We start from the raw sequence: 17730 nt of genomic DNA on the forward strand, positions 1-17730 counted from the left end.
TCTTATGTTTTATAATGAATTAATACCTTTTTCTGACACCTCGTGATGATCAGCCATAGGTAGCACCAACAAAGAGACTGCTTCTGCAGCCCTGGCAGACTCCTTCCCAGTAAGAGGCCTCGTGCCTGCCAGCAACTCATCGATGGGCGGCCAGCATTGTACTTCGCAATGCAGACCGCGAGTCACACAAGTCCGTGTTATGCTACCCCAAGCTGAAATCGCTGTTTCTCGAACCGTCCTGGAATTGGCGGAGGGAAAATTTTCAATTTATCATCATAAACTTTGTCCTTCTTATAGGTTATTGAAAACCTTACCGAAATTTTATTTTGCGATTACTTCTTCCATTTCAGTCAAAACTTCAATACAAAAAATATCGTACATTCGTAATAATTACGATTATACATATCGACCGTGAACTGGCAACCGGTACTATCTCAATTAAACTTTACATTGACATTTGGTTTATTAAACAAAAATACGTAGTGTATGTGTAATAAAAATATTTAAAAATTACGTATTTTTATTTAATAAATCAGATGCTATATAAATGACGCAAACAATTTCTTTCTTCACCTGTAAAGTCAATGTAAAGTTGTCAAAATGGAGATAGTACCGGTTGCCAGTTCACAGTCGATATATTATTACCATTACCCCATAATACAAATATTTTCTAGTATAGAAAGTCGGTGATCAATTGAGGCTATCAGGGTAAAAGTGGTATAATCAACATTTATTGTTTTTTCTACAAAATTAGGTACGTAATTTAACTGATATTATAATAGGCACTGAGGCACACTCACACATCATCATCATGCAGTAGCGATACGATAGTCGGCAGTAGCTGGCTCTCAATACAATCTTCGGCCAGGTCGGTCATGTTCACCAGTTCCGTGACCAGATTCGTGATGTAGATACGGATCGCTGTGCCGCTGGAACTCTCGCAACTTGTTGCTGCAACTACGTAATTACCGTATAGTGAGTACAAGCCCCTTTACCGCCTAATTTGAAAGTTGCCGCGATTTTCAGCTTAAAATGCGAAATCATACATTTGAAACCTATTGCGATGCCTTACTTCTCAAACTCGTATCTTAAAGAGTGATTATTTAGGAGATGGCAAAACTTTCTATTTATTTTAAATTTGTTATCAAGGGTTTTAATTTGGATGCGTTACGTTTAAAAGCCAGTGTGTAAATATGAAGGAAATGTGATGAAACTCAGCTTGCAAAATTTGTATACAGGGCGGAAGGGAACGACTGACAAAGCCGAAAATATCACGTTAAGAACCCTACACACATGAGTTTTATTTACTTTAAATGTAAAATCAGAGCAGTTGAAAAATGTTCGTCCAGATTTAAACCTTTCGCGGTGCAACAACCCTAAGCGAATCAATCGCGTTAGTACATCTACTGCCCCACAGGTGGCGTTCGGGTCATTGGCACTCGCAGAAGATATAAGTGTTCTCACTTGAACAAGTAATTAAAAAATATTGAACTGACTTTTTCTTTTTCTTTGAATTAAAAGGATGTTCGATTTGTCGACGTTCCCTTTACTCTTGGAGGCATTCCAGACACATTCCTGGGTGTGCCGGTCATACGCCAATGTGGTTTTCCACACAAATACACTTTACTTGCCTAACACAAACACTACTTAAAAACGTGACTATTCCAATAAGTTGCTGTCACCACCCAAAAATAATAAGTAAACGTTGTTTTGTGTTCTAAACCACGAGTTACCATACAACCAGGTATTTTGAACTAATTTTATGAATGAAAAAATGTTGCCAACTAGACTAAAGCAAATAACACTCAACAGAATGGTCACAGTACAGGCAAAAGACTCCTGGAATACTAAGATAAAAATAATATTCAATTTTAAACGATCAAACCTAATTAAATACGCGCCAAAAATACCAATTTTTTTGTCGCTAGAAATAAAAGACGCTTTTGATGTCAAATCGTCACATAAAGGGACAAAGTCGCTTAATTGGCAACTCTGCATAGAGATGCGCGCGGCGGCGGCGTACACGTCAGATATCATTGATTATTAAATATCTAAATGTTAATTTTAAAAAGACAATTATGATAAACAAATAGGTTTCGCAATAATCGTCTTGTCTGGTATAAGTACCATGAGCAATTTAAAAGTAAAAGTAAGGTAAATGCAGGTCGTTTAATGAATGGTAATAAATAATCAAATTTAATGAAAAATAAGAAAACGAATCGTGGAGATGGTCTGCAGACCTCCAAGAACCGATTTATTTATTTTTACATTACATTTATTAAAATTTCAACTACTCAGCTCAAGTTAACAGAAATTTTAGTTTTAAATGTTGATCTCATTAAAATGAACTCTTCATTTTAAAGTTAGTAAATTCTTGTAGTGTAAATTAAAACTATTTCCAAATGCATTGAAAAATAGACTAGTACAAAAAAAGACGATCTCCCGATTATGCTACCAAAAACAGATAACAAGTATCAAGTGTCCATCCCTAAATCTCTAAGCGGTTATAAGTGACGTGATTGGCTGCCTCAATTTACTATTTTACGTTAGGGCCCGATTACGGGTTACGAGACTATTGTAATTTGAGTCCTTGACGCATGTTGTAGGACGTGTTTACTTAATTTAGTTATGTTTATTTACGTTAGTCTAATCTTATGACGCAGGCACTATGAGTTAAACTCCTGGCAGGGTCATTTAGAAAACTTTACTTTTCTTAAGTTGTTGTAGGTAGTTTATGACAACGCATAGTTTAGAAACAACATGTCTCCCGAAGATTCTATGAGAGGTGCATTATTTCGGTAAATGTAAATATTGGGTCGTCAAACACGGAATTTATGGGTGTTAATTACTCTCAAAGTAATACAATAAAATATCTGCATAATTAATCATCATTCATATGATGACTGATTAAAGAAAGCGACTGATATGGTGCTGATCAACGATGGAGGTTTATTAAATTACAAAGTTTTTGCCCGAGTACCTCCCGGTAGTTGCGTCCAGACGCTGTGTTTTATGATGTAGGGTTGACAATACAGACTTTTCAAGGAAATCTTTATCATCTTTAACATTGAATAACTCGGAAACTATTATACTTAGAGCAAAAAGACTTTCAGTACAATTAAGTACATATTTAAGACTCTTCACAGTTTTTGGCTTTGCCGGTCGTTCTGTTCCACCCTGTACACATAGGGCGCACTATAAGTTTCCGGAACTGGCCACTTACATAAACAATATTTAAAAAGTATTTACAACATTTGAAAATGGAACTCTTTGGCTGTAGAATACAGTTTGTTCCATCTAACTGTCACTTGTTTTTATATTGTGGCGTCATTTTAGAAATCCATCACCATAGATTTAACTCGTTAAATAATATTATGGTAATTTTCGTAGTATGATTTTCTACGACTTTAAGTACAATTTAACTTCTTCAAACTGCTTTTAACTATGAAGCACCATGCAAGACGACTATTTGTAGCTGGTTTGCAGAATTCAAACGCGGTCGTGTGAATCTCAGTGACGAATTTCGTGATGGTCGCCCGTCCACTGCTGTGAACAACAAAATCTCGATGCTGTGCGCCGTATGATCAAAACAGACAAGCATGTGACATACCATGAGATTCGGGCATCTTTAGGCATAGGCATGAGTCAAATACAATCAATACTACACAAACATTTGGGTGTGAAAAAGCTGTGCTCCCACAAATTTGACTGAGGCTCAAAAAACGGATCGCGTCACTTGGTGCAATGCCATGCTTATCAGATTCAACGAAGAGGCGTCAAATTTGGTGTGGAACATAGTAACAGGTGACGAAACATGGATTTATAGTTACGATCCCAAAACAAAGCAGCAATCGAGCGTATGGGTCTTTCACGATAAGCCGAAACCAACCAAAGATGCGCGCGAGAAAAGTGCCTCTAAGGGGATGATTGCTTCTTTTTTTAATAAAACTGGACACATTTTTGAAGGTGAATAACGTTGACCTTATGAGCCATCCCGCGTACAGCCCCGACCTGGCACCTTGTGACTTTTATTTATTTCCAAAAATTAAGAACCAGTTACGAGGTCAATGATTTTCATCACCTGAAGAGGCTGTCGAAGAGTATGAAAAATATGTTTCAGAGATTGTCACGGAGGAGTGGCATAAATATGTTCAAAATTGATTCATTCGTCTGAAAAAGTGCATTAACGCTAACGGAGAGTATTTTGAGAAACAATAAATTCATTTATACCATTTATATATACCATTTATATTTATAGTATTTTTTTCTTGTTCATTCCAGAAACTTATAGTGCACCCCACGTACAATCCATGTTTTTGCATTTCAGTAACTTTTGTTTTAAGATACGAGTTTGAGAAAGTAAGGCGATGAATTGGTATTTATTGGTATTAACTGCCTCCGTGGCCGAACGGTTACCATGCCGGACTGCCACGCAGAGGTCCCGATGGCTTACATTTATTTCTCTGGGTTTGGGTGTAATTTGTGGTTGTCTATGTGTGTGTCCATGGCACCCGCGACACAGGGTTTCCCTAGTGCGGGGCTATGTTGAGTGTGTGCGTTATTTAAATTTACGAAGTTCAGAAACGGTTATATTCGACCTTCAAATAATACCATTACACCCCAGATATATCTTGTTTAATCTATGTATGATGCCAGCACATATTCTTACTGCAAAGTGAAGCGCTTGCAAACCTGTGAATGGTCACGATAATGAGAATTGCCCTCACTACATGCATACAAACTTAGACAATTATTTCCTAAGTTGAACACGGTGTCTAAAAATACAAACACTTCGTTTTCTGAATAGATGCCTAGATTATAATATGCCAATGTTACTTACACTCTCTAAGATGCTGTAAATAGAATTTGAGCGATTCGCTTTTGTGATTTGCTACCCACTTTAACGGTATTGAGAAAATCTTTACTGGAAGCGCTCTTATGCTGCTGTATATCATCCATCTGAAAAAATTGGTACTAGTGTAATAACTACTTTTTTATACATTCTAAATCAATCACAAGTTACACGGTCGCAATAGCAGCAGCAATCCCTGAAAATGGCGATTCTACATTTCTCATGTACTCGTACTCGGTAACAGGTTAAAATATAAAAACTAAATGAAACAGTGTTCAGTATTTAATAAAGAACTTTTGTGTCACATTTTGTATCATTGGGTTTAGGCACCAATGGAATAAACAAACTGCAAGTGAAATGGGCGGGCGAAGGATTTTCTTCTATGGAATAGTCACGTTCCACGGAACAAAATCGTTCACTAAAGCTCTCATTGATGTTTATAGGGCTTCTTATGTGAATTCCCATTTGATTTATTGCCATCTAGTGTTTAGAAATACAACTCCAAAAGTAAACAGTTCGTTATAGCTGCATAATAGTACGGTGATCCGTTTGACGTCGTAATAGAAACCTTAATGGATTCAAATAAGATAATTTTTTTTACGAAAAGGTATACTTTATTTGACTACTGTTGTTTGGTAATTGTATCCATTCCAAACTATGGTTTTTTATGATATAAAGTGACGAGATGAACAAGTCGTGCACCTTGTGGTAAGCGACACAGCTATCCATAACAGTTGCAGTGCTACTCAGAGCTTTAAATCGCAACGACCTCAGGGGCACTGCCACTGCGCCCGTCACCCTGAGACATATAGACCATAAAGTTGACATATGCCTGTAGTTCACTAGCATCCATAATACCCTTCAAAACCGGAACGCAGTAATGCTCACCTAACTGCTTGGCGGCAAAAATAGGTAAGGCAACAGACTTCCCTGGACGAACTCTTTTACAAGGAGCTGCTGCTACTAAAATGTAATGTTAAATTACGTTTACATGTGTGAGCGTTTGACAACAAAGGCTTCGGTACCAAAGCCGCTTGATACCATTTCCACTAGTTTGTTTACTCCATGAACGCATAACATTATGGTCTCAGTTTAAACTTCCTGACACTTTTTAGCAGGCGTTCGGCAAATAAAATTTTTGGTCTAACATTTTTAAGTATTTGACAGGCAAATAATGACTAATTCGATAGTGTACGATGATCACAACATTACATTAAAATCATTATAAAGTATTGTTAAATCGTATACTCACCTCTGCAAAAACTCTCCGTGTTGCGCGCTGTCTTCAAGAGCGGGCAACACAGTTACTAGATATATTCCAACTACCACCATGCTATCCACATTGACTGAATGCAACTTTTCCATCTTTTGTTCTAAATCCGCAACAATATCCATAAATATTGGCTTCAAAACATACGTAGCGAAATTTCCGCGGAAATTTTCCACGTAACTGCTGAACAGTGACAGTAATATCTCATATATTGAAAAGTGATTCAATACTTTAATGTTCATTGCCACTTCTAGTATTTGTTTTATTCTGTAATTATAAAAAATATATACAATTATATGTTTTGTATAAATCGATATCAATAGGACAGTTTAACTGTAGTTGTCAACCCACATGTCTCACTGCTGTGCACGGGTTTAAGAGGGTTCAGCCCATAGTCCGCCACACTGGCCCAAAACGGGTTCGAGACTACACATCACCAAGATATTTTATGTCGACGACCTCGGCGGCTCAACGGTTTGCTCTAGGGGTGGTGGATGAGAAGGTCTCGGATTCGATTCCGGTAGAATCAATTTGGCAAAATATTTTTTCTGATCTAACTGCCTCTGTGGCCGCACGGTTACCATGCCGAATTGCCATGCAGAGGTCCCAGTCTCGATGCCCGGGCCCGGAGAAATATTTGTATGGCCTACATTTATTTCTCTCGTGAGTTTGGGTGTAATTTTTATAATTTATATAATTTTTGTAATTGTGGTTGTCTATGTGTGTGTCCATGGCACCCGCGACACAAGGTTTCCCTAGTACGGGGCTATGTTGAGTGTGTGCGTTATTATTATTATTATCCGAGTGTTCTAGATAGTGCCTTGGAGTGACTTATATAGCTCTGGTATTTATTGAGAAACTCTTTAGTGCTCCTTAATGAGTGGTAATATGAGTAGGGTGTTTGGTTATTTGTTAAACACCAACAAACTCGCAGGACTATATCTGCCGTCCACTAACTAAACCGCGGCTATGTAACAAATGATCAAATAATCGTTTTAAATAGCAAAAAATAGAGCACAAAATAAAAACAGGTAAAATTAGCTAACGTGTTCGACGAACTCACCCTAACGATGCATAGCTGAAATATCATTAAACAATTTCAATATTCTGAAAACGGGTTATGATTTTTATATGTCAAAAAAATATTTTGTCACTTAGCCGCGTTTTAGTTAGCGGACGGCAGATATTACTAACGTCATTTAACAACAACTTTTGTGCCTTGTTTTAAAATTGTATTTAGAAGTGTATTTGGTAGCAAGTTCAAATGTGTAAGCGCCCTCCCCGCCCGCTCCACGTTTGGCATGGGACTGGTATTTTCGCTAGCGCTTTCTTTTGTTACCGCACAGAGTTATCATCGTTTAGAACGATCTATTTAGATATTTGTATTTAAGTACGAAAGTAAAATCTGATGAATTATTAAGTCATGGCAATTATTATGTTGTTTATGATGTAAGTAATATGGTCCTGTATCCATAACAGTAGCAGTGCCTCGCAGACCTTTAATTCATAAAGATCTGAGGGGCACTGCCCCTGCCACCTTGACACATAAGTTGACAAGTCCCATGTGCCTGTAATTTCACCAGCACACTTACCCTCCAAAACCGGAACGCAGTAATGCTCACATTACAACTTGGCGGCAGAAATAGGCATTTTACAAATAACCCTATATATACAAATTAGACAAAAAAAACGATGTAGCAAAATCGAGGGCCTTATTGGTAAGTAGCTTCCGGATCTTCCGTAAACCTAATATTAAATCTAATGCCAACAATCTCGAATCTGGAAATTCCGTTTCAAGTTTTATAAAGGTTCCCATAACAATACTTACAAATTAATAAACCAATTCAGCTCGGTCCATCTGACTTCTGGTTTCTCTTTGATTAGACTATTCATTGCCACTAGTAGAGTCTTTGCATCCACATTATCAGTCATATAACACTGTAGGTCCACAAAGAACTCCTGTCCCCCTTCCAGAGGAACATCTTGTAAATTTATTTGCATATCACAGCTCAGGGTAACGTCTCTAACTATTTGTACATTGATCACATACGCCAATTGCGCTAAAACTAATTGTTCAATAATCTCTAAATACAATATAACAGACTTCCATTCGTTTTCCGTACTTGATTTCACTAGATTTGACATAACACGACTACAAAGCTCCGAGGAGAATTTTCCTGAAAACGACAAAAGAAAAAAGTATTAGAAAATTACCGAGTATTATGTTCTTTAAGTTACTTTCGTAAACAGTTTTATTGTGTCGATATCATGCGCCATTTATGCCGAGCAGCAATAAGTAAACACTAACGTTAAGGTTTCTTTTTTATTTATTTTACCTACCTAGCACAATCTTTAAAGAAAGAGAGGGCGGCAGACATTTAGGCACCATCACACAACCACACATACACAGTCTTATAGTTATTCTGTTTTCATAGTACTAGTTTTAATTTATTTTTCTGCACAATGTTGTAATCATCATACATTTTGTATAAAAATGAGTTTCTGTAATTGGTTTTTATGCTGCCTATAGGACATTTCGCACATGACAACTAACATAGTTCTTAGGTTTTCGCGATTGTTACACATAGGAAATGAAACTATTTTTCCGGATTTAAATCAACCGTGACCATGGGACCTGTAAAGGGCCCGAAACGTCGGTTTGTTTGAAAAAACAAATATACGCGATTTAAATCCGGAAAAATAGTTTCATTTCCTAAACTAACATAGTATTATCTCAAAATAGCTTTAATTTATATTAATATTACATATTTAGTTTCAAAGCGACAGTATTGTCCTGTCACTTTGAAATTAAATCGTATATGAATGACACATCAATATAGTAAAATTTTGGAGATACATTATTAATATAACGCCATTTTTGAGATAATGCTATGTTAGTTGTCAAGTGCGATTTGTAAAAGGTGTATACGAATGCTGGAGATATATTTTTTTATTAAATCAAATAAAGTATTAAATATCGTAAAACAGTTATGTAATAACAAACCTGCGATTGAAGCACTTCGAGCCAACACAGGAACGAAAATATTAACAGTGTCCTTAACATTTTTATCAAAAGGATCTTTCAAAAAGCTAAACAAGAGATTTTCCAATTGTCCATACTTCGTATGGTCCGCAACAGGACAAATTAGGCACGCAGATTTGAGCCCTAGGCCCCTTATTTCTGCTTCGCTAGATTCGCACATGAGTAATACGAGGCTAAGTAGTAACGAGGTGCAGAGTTCTATAGGCACGTATGGTGCAATTGCTATGCAAATTTGGCTGGCTAATATCCTTCGTTCAGCAGACTTTGAAGTTAGTAGCTCTGCAATAGATGATAGAACTTCGCCGCTCCCGCCCCATTTCACCACGAGACATGTTGCTGAAAGAATAAATAAGAAACTATTTTAAAACGAGCTAAAGTGTAATTACAAATAAATTGACGAATTAATAATAATAATAACACACGAATTTCAAAATTTCCAACAAACATTCCACCTTAAATAGTTTGTATTTGTGGTTCTAAAAAGTTAGCTACACAAAAATTTTAAAAAATGTAGCAGAATTCCATTGTTATTAATTTGAAGAGTGGAATATTTGGCGGGTCCAGTATTTCCTGAAAAATGTGATCAGGATACTTTAAGGGCCGTATTCTAGAACTCTACTAAATGCTCAAGTCAGGATTTGAGTATGGTTTAAAGCACTCGAAATCATACTCAAGTCCCTGCCATTAGGGTCGTATTTCCAGTACTTGTGTTTCCAGTGCAATCCTGACTTGAGCATTGAGTAGAGTTCTAGAATACGACCCTAAGATCTGAGTAATAGAGACCTTCTAGACCCTTGGTTCCCAAAGTGGTCCAGGTGGACCCCCAGGGGTCTCGACGGGGGTCTACGTTGGCGTGACAAAAAATAATTTGGATATGGAATATGGTAGAAATGTAGCTGCAGGGGGTCCACCGGAACTAAATTTTGAAAGTGGTCTATGATAAAAAAAATCTGGGAACCTCTGTTCTAGACAAACCTACCAATGTACGTTTCTAGCCCATTCTAAAGTTATATTAAAAAAGTACCTTCGCAAATAGCCCTTGTGTCCTGTTTGGTAGGCCGTTTGACGAGCGTGAGAAGGGCGTGCAACGTGCGTGCGCGCCGCGCGTCACCCGGCGATAGCAGCGCTGCGCTGGCGGCTAACAGAGCTGCCGCTTCGCAACGCCGCGCTACCAATGTATGTGGGATTATCTGCCAAAGGCGATCCAATATATATATGCAATTTTACGTATAACGTTTTTTTGGTAAGGAAGCCATACCAAAACGAAAGGCTCACAGGTAGTCTTATGGCACTTATGAACACCTTTCTTCATACTGATCTACTCAGAACCAAACGGACGGTTAAGGGGTCAGGTATCTTAGGGCATCGACCCTGTGACTGTTATGACCAACAAACGGTATACCTTTTTATTGGAGGGTTTTGTCTGGACAGATCCCCCTGGGTGTACCATCCCCTACCTGTTTGTACCGCAAAGCAGCACAGCTATGTTCCGGATCGAATGTTAAAATCAGCGCAATCACATGTGGACTTTAAAGACAATAAATAATACGTCTAAGTTAACGCAAAATTACTATGTCGGATTTTTCATTACAAATTACAAGCTGACGTTAAGTGGGTAATTTCACTGACTTTAACTAAGTAGATTATCAAGTATCTTTTTAATGATAGCTATAGGTATTAATTTTTAAAAAACATGCATTTTATAACAGAAAAATGGTAGAAGATTGTTGAGCCTAAATGTAAATAAAATGTTAATATTGTTAGTTCATTCAAAACTGAACCATACACATTAACTATAAATTAAATATAGCAACATTATTTTTTAAGGTGAGATTAGTATCTGTCAGTTTGTGATCTCTAATAAGAAATTCGACTATACTCGACTCTATTAATACTATGAGTCGCGCTAGAGTTCGAGTCTGTTTTTGTAACGAGAGAAGCTCGAGTCTTGTATGTACCTACCATCCAGTATAGAACCAGAAATAGAGACGAAATTTCATTTAATTTGTTTGAAAACTATTCTGCCGTATCATTACTGTGACAACTACGCTCCGATTGACCAGCCCGAGTTCGAAACAATTGACGGGTGTCGTCAACTGTTTCACTTCAAATCGACCAGGTAACTTGAGCTTTGCTATAATGGACGAAAATTTCAAAATTACATATTTAATATTTAATTACCGATGAAACGTGATTCCGTTTGTTATTAGATGTTTGTAATTAGATGTTTTGCTGTTTTTCCCACACCACCGAATAGAACAGCACGGCATTGTTAGAGATATTATCTTTATTACAATAAATACAGAATATTTTTTGAATATACGGAGACGTACACACAGGTCAGTAGTTGGCCTGTCTATATTTTAGTGCAAACGAGAGTTGATATTTATAAGAGCTGTATCGCTAATGTGTTACCAGGAATATATGGCCCTTATTTCGTCTCTATTTCTGGTTATATACTCGATGGTACCTACTTAGCGGTATTGCGGTGTGGTGTGTTAAATTGCAGTACAATTACTGCATAATTAAGTATACAGTATATCGTCTATTTTTTAAATCACCATTTTGGGATTTTGTTTTTTATTTAAATCGTGGCTCGTGAGTGCTTGAGGCCACCGAGCCGTGCAAAACTGAGTCGAGTTTATAAATGTAGACTCCCGGACTCGAGTTTTTTAAAGCACTAGAACTGTTAGAATCATTGACTTACAAATAAATGGACAAAAACCACGAAAAAATGTCCCAAGTCAACCTATTTAAACGTAGTGACTTGTAAAGGAATATGAAAAAGCTAAAACGTTGAATTTAAATTGTAATGTCATCGCAGTACTGTCTAATTTTGCTTGCTTCGCTGTCAGCCGAACAAACGAAGACTAAAGCGTGAATGACGCTCTGTATACGATTTTAACGCCCTATAAGTTCGGACACTTTTTAGCGCGGACCCGACGTCCATATAATTGTAAGTCAATGGTTAGAATTGACGATGGTTCTGATATTTCCGATTACAGTACATATTACGTAAGGGTACGCTATTGAGCAACAATGGCAATCTCTGCAAAATACAACTCGCACTGTATGGTCTATATGTGCGTGTAACACCTAAGAAGATATGACTAATGTTAGTTATATTGAAATAAAACCTCCATACCCTAAGTAAAGTGTCGACTACCAAAGTGAGTAGACCAGACAATGTAATAGGTTTATCACTGGTAACCAACTCTGCCAAAAGATCATTAGCTAAAGGCTCGTTCAAGTTCAATGTCTCACAGCACCAGTTTAAAATTGCCACTTTCATACTGTTTGGTAGACCGCTGAAATATAAACAAATTGATATTAATTAGTTATTCAGAATAATTATTGTAGTAGTTGTGTTCAAGAATGTAATTAAAGTAAACCTTAAACATATAAATTAATAACAGGTAAAGTTTTAGTGACTGGCTTACTAAAACCATGCACGGCATTGCACGGCCATGTGATGTTATTATAAAACATGTTTCAACTAGTTTAGTCTGTTAAAGTACATGTACTCGTAAGTTAATGTATGTCTTCAATATGTTTGTATGACTAATGTTTGGCCGGACACAGTGAAACTACACTTATTTTGTTACAAGTCAACTTCTATACAACCTGTGTTTTCAGATAAATTAATTATGAATATTTCAAAGGTGCGGTTGCTGCTTATATCGGACAACGGAATTGACAGAAGTGATAAATATAGTGAACTCTGTAGGCAAAGATAGGAAGAGCTGACAGGGTCAACTTCCGAAAATGTTATTCTTGATTGCAATACTTATTTTATTGAATATCGTGATGTTTTTACTGGCCGATATAAATATATGTATATATATTATTAAATTTTTTGAAAAAAAAAATGAAAATTCTCCATATATTTATTGTAATTATTGATACAAAGATCAAACAAATGCAAATAAAAATTACTTCGATCTGGCTGGCGACGAAAAAGTCGCGGCGATCCAAACTCACGAGTAAAATAAATGCAGGCCATACAAATATTTCACTCGGCCCGGGGATGGAACCCGGGACCTCTGCGTGGCAGACCAGTGTGGTAACTGTTCGTCCACCGAGGCAGAGGCTTTGTATCAATGATATTCTTGATGTTCTGACATTCAGAAATATTTTACATAACTCTAAATTTACCAATAAAAATTACAAAAAATATGCCACAAATGTTAGTTTTTTTATAGATGGTTTGTTACCTGTCTATCCACATTTCTTTGCTGCAAGTCTCAATGCTGTTGTATTCATATGGCACGCGTGTCCACTCGCCGGCGTCATTTATACTGAGCGTTTCATCCAACGTGGTTACACTACCGCGTCGTAAAGGCGAGTCGCGAGCACTCGTGTCTCCAATCACACCGGGATCAAATGAGCTGGCGTTTGAGCCTTCTTTTCTGGTTCTGTAATAGATGATTCAGTGTACTTTTATTTTTGGGTACCTACTTTTAGTTTACCATTGACCAAGAATAGGTACCGTTGTACACTAGGTGTCGATCGTGTAATAGTATATGTTCTCACCATGACATTTTATATTATTCTTAGAAACATTAATTAAATACTTTATAACATTCAGTAACTAACACTAAATAAACATTTTATAACATTCTTCAGAAATTTAAAATAAATACAATTTTTTTCCATGTCCTGAATAATCGCTCTTTATAAGGTACGTGGTTGAAAAAATAAGGCATCGATTTGTAATCTATAACCTGTATTGTGCCATATTAAATAAAATATTCACAGATACTCTTAACAAATCCGTAGACATGGGTAGCTGAAAGCTCGAGGGCAGAAATTAAGTGAACTACAACTTACAGGTTGACCAAAGACCTCTTGCGACATATAAAGGTTAGCATATGCCTACCTGCATTACACCAATGTATCATTTATCATATAGCCATACATCACTGGATAAGATAGTCTATGACATGGAGTAATAAAATATAGCGACAGTGTTGGCAGCAGATCCCTATCAATACGTAAAGTTTATCTTCTATAATTAATGATAATAACATTTTAAAATACATGATTACTTACGTTCCACTGTTTTTTTCATTATCAATCATTTCAAACTGTTCTGGCGTTGCACTGTTAGTCGAGTTACTGCTTCCGTAGTGATTTTCGGCAGCAGTACTAGTGATGGGCGTACATTCAGTTTGATCCACTCGATTGACACTTGCCTGATTCACCATACACATTGTCTTATCTATCGCAATCTGATCTTGAGTTGATATTTGTTTCTCTTCAGGTATTTGAAGTTCTAAACATTTATTGTCCGATGTGGGACTTGTAAGGGAGTTTAAACTGACTATAGCGGCATCATAGAGTTTCTGGAAGTTCAGTTTCTCAGTCTCTAAAGCTATTACTTTTTGTTTCAAAAGTTCTATTTCTTCTGCTTGGATTAGAAGCTGTAAAAATGGTTGAGTATTTTATTACAACTGGTTGGACCTCAACTGTCAACAAGCATTCGCGTTTTGGCTGACAATATTACCCACACTTATAGGCATTCCCACCATATCGAATTCGTCAGCACAAAGAATGTTACTAAATTATATTTCCAATAAAACTATTATCCAGCAATTATTTTCTACATTTACATGATGCAAATCCCCAAAAAAAAAAAAAAAAAAAACAATTTACTTGAAAACCTCGGTAGCCCAATGGTTAACACTGTGGGCGCTAGATATTTCAATATGGATGTTCTGGGTAGTGGCCCAGTGTTAATTTCGTCACTTTGATACTCATAGTATAAGGAATTATAGTAGCCGTAGAGCTCCTTGTGAAAGAGTTTGTCCAGAGAAGTAATGCCACCTTACTTATTTCTCCCGCCTAACAGTAATGCTCACATTACTGCAGTCCGGTTTTAAAATGTCCTTACCTTCTGCTGGTGAAATTACAGGTACATGGGACTTGTCAACTTATATCACAGGGTAATAGGCGCAGTGGCAGTGCCCCTTAGATCTTAGTGATTTAACTTTTTCTTTTTATTATAATACTAAGTGACGGGACGAACAAGTCGTGTGGTTGGTGGTAAGCGACACGCCTACCTATAACAGATGCAGTGCCACTCAGAACTTAAAATTCTTCTGTAGAGTTCTGAGTGGCACTGCAACTGCTATGGTCAGGCATGTCAGCAGTAAGTGACAGGTGCACGACTTGTTCGTCTCGTCACTAGGTATCATGAACAAAAATTTCCTTACTTTGGGATCAGGTATTTGTTGCAAGTCGGGACCGTCGCCAACATAAGCGAAGTATAGGGCTTGTATGATGGTATACTTATACTGAAATTACCTCATGGTTCCAATCAGTCTCATTATCAACAGAAGTTTGGCAGCTGACACACACATTCTCGTCAACATCTGTCTGACAAGCTACTTCACAGGTCTTAATATCCATTTCAGTAGCAGCATCAGCTTTTGGAATATTCAGACCACCTGCATTACCCCAGAATAGAGATGCCAGACTGGCTGGCCTAGGCATGTTTAGACCAACATCATCCCAATCTTCAAATTCCTGAAATAATTTTCTTATTTGCACCTATATCTACAATAACTTTATATAAATCAATAATGATATGTCAATCTACTTCACTTTACCCTTGATATATTTATTTATACATTGTGACAAATAAGGATAAAGATTACTCTTTAACCCTATTAGTCACATTTGTTTTTTAAAATGATTGTTTTTATATGATTTTGGTATAAAATAAATCAACTGCAAGTTTAAATAGATTACCTGATCTGGGTTTTCATCAGAGAAAGTGATTGATGTAAGTTTATAATCATAGAGTAGGAGATATTCATTTATGAGGAAATTGAGGGCCTTCTTCTCATGAGGCTTTAAATAGCGCTGGTTAAATTTATCTCTTGAGGTCTTGTCTAGGGCAGAATCTCCATCTGAAATACAAAAAAGAAAATCAGTTTGGTGAATGTGGCGTAACACGGGACTGAAGGACAGAGTTCAATCTGAGCTCACTAACTAAGGAGAAATAGGTATGCTACATTAATGACTTATTAAAAATCGTACATCTCTACAAGAAGTTACTACTTTCAATAAAATATTACTAGTAAACTGTGCTAGTAGTAGTAGCATTTTTTCATGGTGTATAATATATACAATATATAATATATATAAATATATATATATTTATATATATAATATTATATATATATATATATATATATATATAATTTTGATGCAATATTTGTGTCCTACAAATACATATCGTCTCTGGAAAGGCTAACTTAAGACTAACCTCCAAAAGGCCAAAATGGCAATTTAGTACTTTGGTATGTGCGATCCTGGATACTAAAATAAATAAAAATTGAGCTCAAACGTTATATGCCACTGGGATATATAAACAACATTTCTTTCAATTGTCAATGCTTTAGTATTTTAGATATATGTACCAATACTACTTTAAATATAAGGGTCTACACAAATAGGCATCAATACTGTCAATTGCCTTCTTTAGTCATATTAAAGATGAAACAGATAGTGATTTGGCCGGATACCGGATATCCGGCGAACAACTAGACCGGATAGCCGAATATCCGGCTGCCGGATATCGAACCCACAGTCGCGAACATGTAGCGACCGTTTTACAGTGCGCATCGCCGTGATTGATTGATTAGTGAATGATTGCACTTTCACATTGACGATTTGGATTGTTGTGGTCACTTGCCTTTTGTTAAAACGAAAAGTTTATTCAATAATACAAACAAATACACAACAGGAAAATGTCAACAGAGACAAAAAATGGGCAATTTAACAATATTTTAATATCAGTGCTGTTTGTTTGTTGTATTGTTTGAATGCAAATTTCACAAAAGTGGTGGAGAAGGAAAAGAACCAGTTACATTATTCTTTGTTTATATTAAAATTTCTAGTTATTATTTTATAAGTACAAGCCTAGCACTTAATACGCCCGTTATGCTTTTGTTTCGCTTTGATTTCATCAATTTGTTTGTGAACTATTCTAAAACTTGATATCAGTTTTCGCCGAAAAAATATTTTTAAATCTACTTACTACTACTACTTAATAGTTTTATTATTATTGTTACACATTTTTTCATACAAAAACAAGATTAATTTAAAGCGATTATTATCTGAAATCAATTCGAATCGATCGTGATTGCGATCCTTTCATTTGATGATCTGGTAATATCAAACAGTACCTAAATTTAATAAAGTTTACTAGAGTTTATAGCGAAAAGCTGTCCTCTGAATCTGGTCTTGTAAAATGAAAATAAACGGAACCGAGTCTTACCACTTATTGCAGAAATACTGGTCCTCATCCACCATAATTTTATTAAAATTTAAGTACTAAAGGAAAATTAACCCAGTCCCCGGGCAAAAGAAACCTATCTCAGAATTATGCTTAAGATAGGTAAGTAAATTCTGTATAGTTTTTGTGTTCGATATCCGTGGCTAACACGTCAATATTGCCTTTTGTTTTTGCTCTGGCGCATAGAGTTAGGTAATGTACGTTCATGTATAAACAAAAGTCTTCATCAGTTTTGGTTGTCTATTCTTCAAAAACTATTA

General features: G+C 36.4%; 1 protein-coding gene across 1 annotated transcript in view; it reads right to left on the reverse strand.

Moving 5' to 3' along the window:
* The window catches only part of LOC113228066 (RAB11-binding protein RELCH-like), a 55201-nt gene that overhangs the window by 25630 nt on the left and 11841 nt on the right, over positions 1 to 17730 (reverse strand). Inside the window, exons 3-14 of the mRNA XM_026461205.1 lie at positions 15919 to 16079; positions 15472 to 15693; positions 14218 to 14588; positions 13380 to 13580; positions 12311 to 12473; positions 10190 to 10355; positions 9127 to 9501; positions 7951 to 8299; positions 6105 to 6389; positions 4841 to 4959; positions 801 to 957; positions 27 to 238 (exon numbers count right to left, since the gene is read on the reverse strand). Coding sequence (XP_026316990.1) covers positions 27 to 238; positions 801 to 957; positions 4841 to 4959; positions 6105 to 6389; positions 7951 to 8299; positions 9127 to 9501; positions 10190 to 10355; positions 12311 to 12473; positions 13380 to 13580; positions 14218 to 14588; positions 15472 to 15693; positions 15919 to 16079 — 2781 coding nt within the window. The remainder of the gene's footprint in view (positions 1 to 26; positions 239 to 800; positions 958 to 4840; positions 4960 to 6104; positions 6390 to 7950; positions 8300 to 9126; positions 9502 to 10189; positions 10356 to 12310; positions 12474 to 13379; positions 13581 to 14217; positions 14589 to 15471; positions 15694 to 15918; positions 16080 to 17730) is intronic.

Source organism: Hyposmocoma kahamanoa, unplaced genomic scaffold, assembly GCF_003589595.1.
Source record: "Hyposmocoma kahamanoa isolate Upper Pololo Valley unplaced genomic scaffold, ASM358959v1 220, whole genome shotgun sequence".
Taxonomy (NCBI): Eukaryota; Metazoa; Arthropoda; class Insecta; order Lepidoptera; family Cosmopterigidae; genus Hyposmocoma; species Hyposmocoma kahamanoa.